General features: G+C 51.0%; 1 protein-coding gene across 1 annotated transcript in view; it reads left to right on the top strand.

Moving 5' to 3' along the window:
* The window catches only part of ABCA4 (ATP-binding cassette, sub-family A (ABC1), member 4), a gene marked incomplete at its 5' end in the record, with an annotated part of 119,813 nt that overhangs the window by 62,193 nt on the left and 55,636 nt on the right, over positions 1-1,984 (top strand). Inside the window, one exon of the mRNA XM_008585325.1 lies at positions 1,836-1,967. Within this exon, the coding sequence (XP_008583547.1) occupies positions 1,836-1,967 (132 nt within the window). The remainder of the gene's footprint in view (positions 1-1,835; positions 1,968-1,984) is intronic.

The raw sequence follows: 1,984 nt of genomic DNA, 5'->3' as shown, positions 1-1,984 counted from the left end.
ACAGCGTTCCTGGGTCACAATGGAGCAGGGAAAACCACCACGTTGTGAGTCTTCTGGTGAACAGGCTGGGTTGCCTGCTATCCTGTCGGTTCCGGGCTGCGGTCTACTCTTTTCCACTAATTTTAGTGAAAAAAAAAAATGCCCTCTCTATTTGTGGTCCCAAGAACTTGCATAACCTACTGCACTCTTCAAAGCTAGCTCACGTATATTGTTTTATTTGATCTTCACAAAAAGCCCAAAAGGGAGGTGGAGTAACTTTATCACCCCCTTGTGTGCCAGGGAAGCGAACTTTCCAAGAGTTGAAGTGACTTTCCTGAGGCCACCGAGTTGTAATGGTTCAGTGGGGACAAGAGCCAGATCCTTCCACCACAACTGCTCTTGTGTCTTACACCCTGAGTCCACCCACCCCCACTTCCAGCCTTTCCGGAGCTACTATCATCCCTGGGGTGATGAAGTCATGGCCATTGTCATCAGTGCACAGTACTACTCACTTTTGAGGAGCATTTTTTTTTTTTAACAATTATCAGGCAGGCGTCAGCATCAGTGTGGGACTCCTGGTGAGGGCTGATAGTAGTCCTGGAGAAAGTAAAAAGGATGCAGTCTCTAGAGGGGCCTGTGGGGTAGCAGCCTGGCAACCAAAGACAAGTTCAGGGAGGAGAGGGCTCTGCATGGACTTTCAGCTCAGGAGGCTCCGCACACTCCTCTCAGGGGCCGAGCGCCACCTGCTGAGAGGAGAGCGCAGCCCACCAGGTTTCGCAGGGAGCTGCAGATACAGGCCTCTCAGGGGCTTCTTGCAGAGCCCCAGGAAGGAACACAGAGTGTACACCCTGCGTAGGAATGTTCTCCAGGGCGGCTCAGCGGGAATGGAATGTGGGGCTGGTGCCATTACATTTGGTTCTGTTTCCCTCTAGTGGTTGATCAACAGAGATTTCAACTTCTAAGTCCAAGTTCAGAGAGCCAAGATTGTATCAGAACTCGGGACAGAGCTGGGTGTGGCTGTGCTAGATCTGTTTGATTTCTCTCCTTGTTAACAAACACGGACAGAGCACAAAGTCCCATCCAGGACCCCAGGGCTCCTAAAGGCAAACACATTACCTCACTGGCTGCTGAAATGCAACTTCCCCTGGGGGTTGAAACACAACGTTTAATATTAATAATAATATTGTTTAGTTTTACCTTATGCGGGCACGGTTCTAAATGCATTACATGTATTAACTCACGTAACCTAAGGAGGAGGGAGTCATTATTTTCCCATTGTACAACACTGCTATTGGGCTTTTTATGTTTGGGATCCAAAGATGATACTGTGGGTGGTAACTCCCATGCCTGGCTTCAATCAATTAATCAGCAAGTGCACATTGAACACTCAGGTGTGCTTGGGCTTCTCACCATCAAGACCTTATCCTGGGCTCTCTGATGGTGACACCTGCTTTTCACTATCTGCAACTGCTCCCACAGCAGGCAAAGCATTGAGCCATGTACCTGAATGCCTTTTGTTGAGTCCTTCTCGCACCAGGCAATGTGATGGGAGAGTTGTGGTCACCTGTGGCTGTAAGGGAACGTTGGGAGGCTGGAACCCCCAGAGGCCCACAGCGCTTGCCTGGATGCACTAGAAAATCAGGAGGAGCAGAGTGGGAAGGCAGATGGGGGTCCTCTGCAGAGGGCCAGGATGCACACACTGATGCTGAGCCCTGCATGGGAAACTGTTGGTCCCCACAGCTAGTGGTGGTCTGGCTTTGACCCAGAGCCCCGGGCAGGAATCACTGGTGTGGGGCTGCCCTCTGAGGTGCGTTGCTAAAGGCCATCTCTCTGCCACTGACTCCTGTATTCGGCAGGTCTATCCTGACAGGTCTGTTGCCACCAACATCAGGGACTGTGCTCATTGGGGGAAAGGACATTGAAACCAGCCTGGATGCCATCCGACAGAGCCTTGGAATGTGTCCGCAACACAACATCCTGTTCCACCAGTGAGTAAAACAGGAAT

Source organism: Galeopterus variegatus, unplaced genomic scaffold (assembly GCF_000696425.1).
Source record: "Galeopterus variegatus unplaced genomic scaffold, G_variegatus-3.0.2 Scaffold3517, whole genome shotgun sequence".
NCBI lineage: Eukaryota > Metazoa > Chordata > Mammalia > Dermoptera > Cynocephalidae > Galeopterus > Galeopterus variegatus.
The sequence above is the reverse complement of the archived record's forward strand: the minus strand, read 5'-3'. Positions and strand labels throughout refer to the sequence as shown.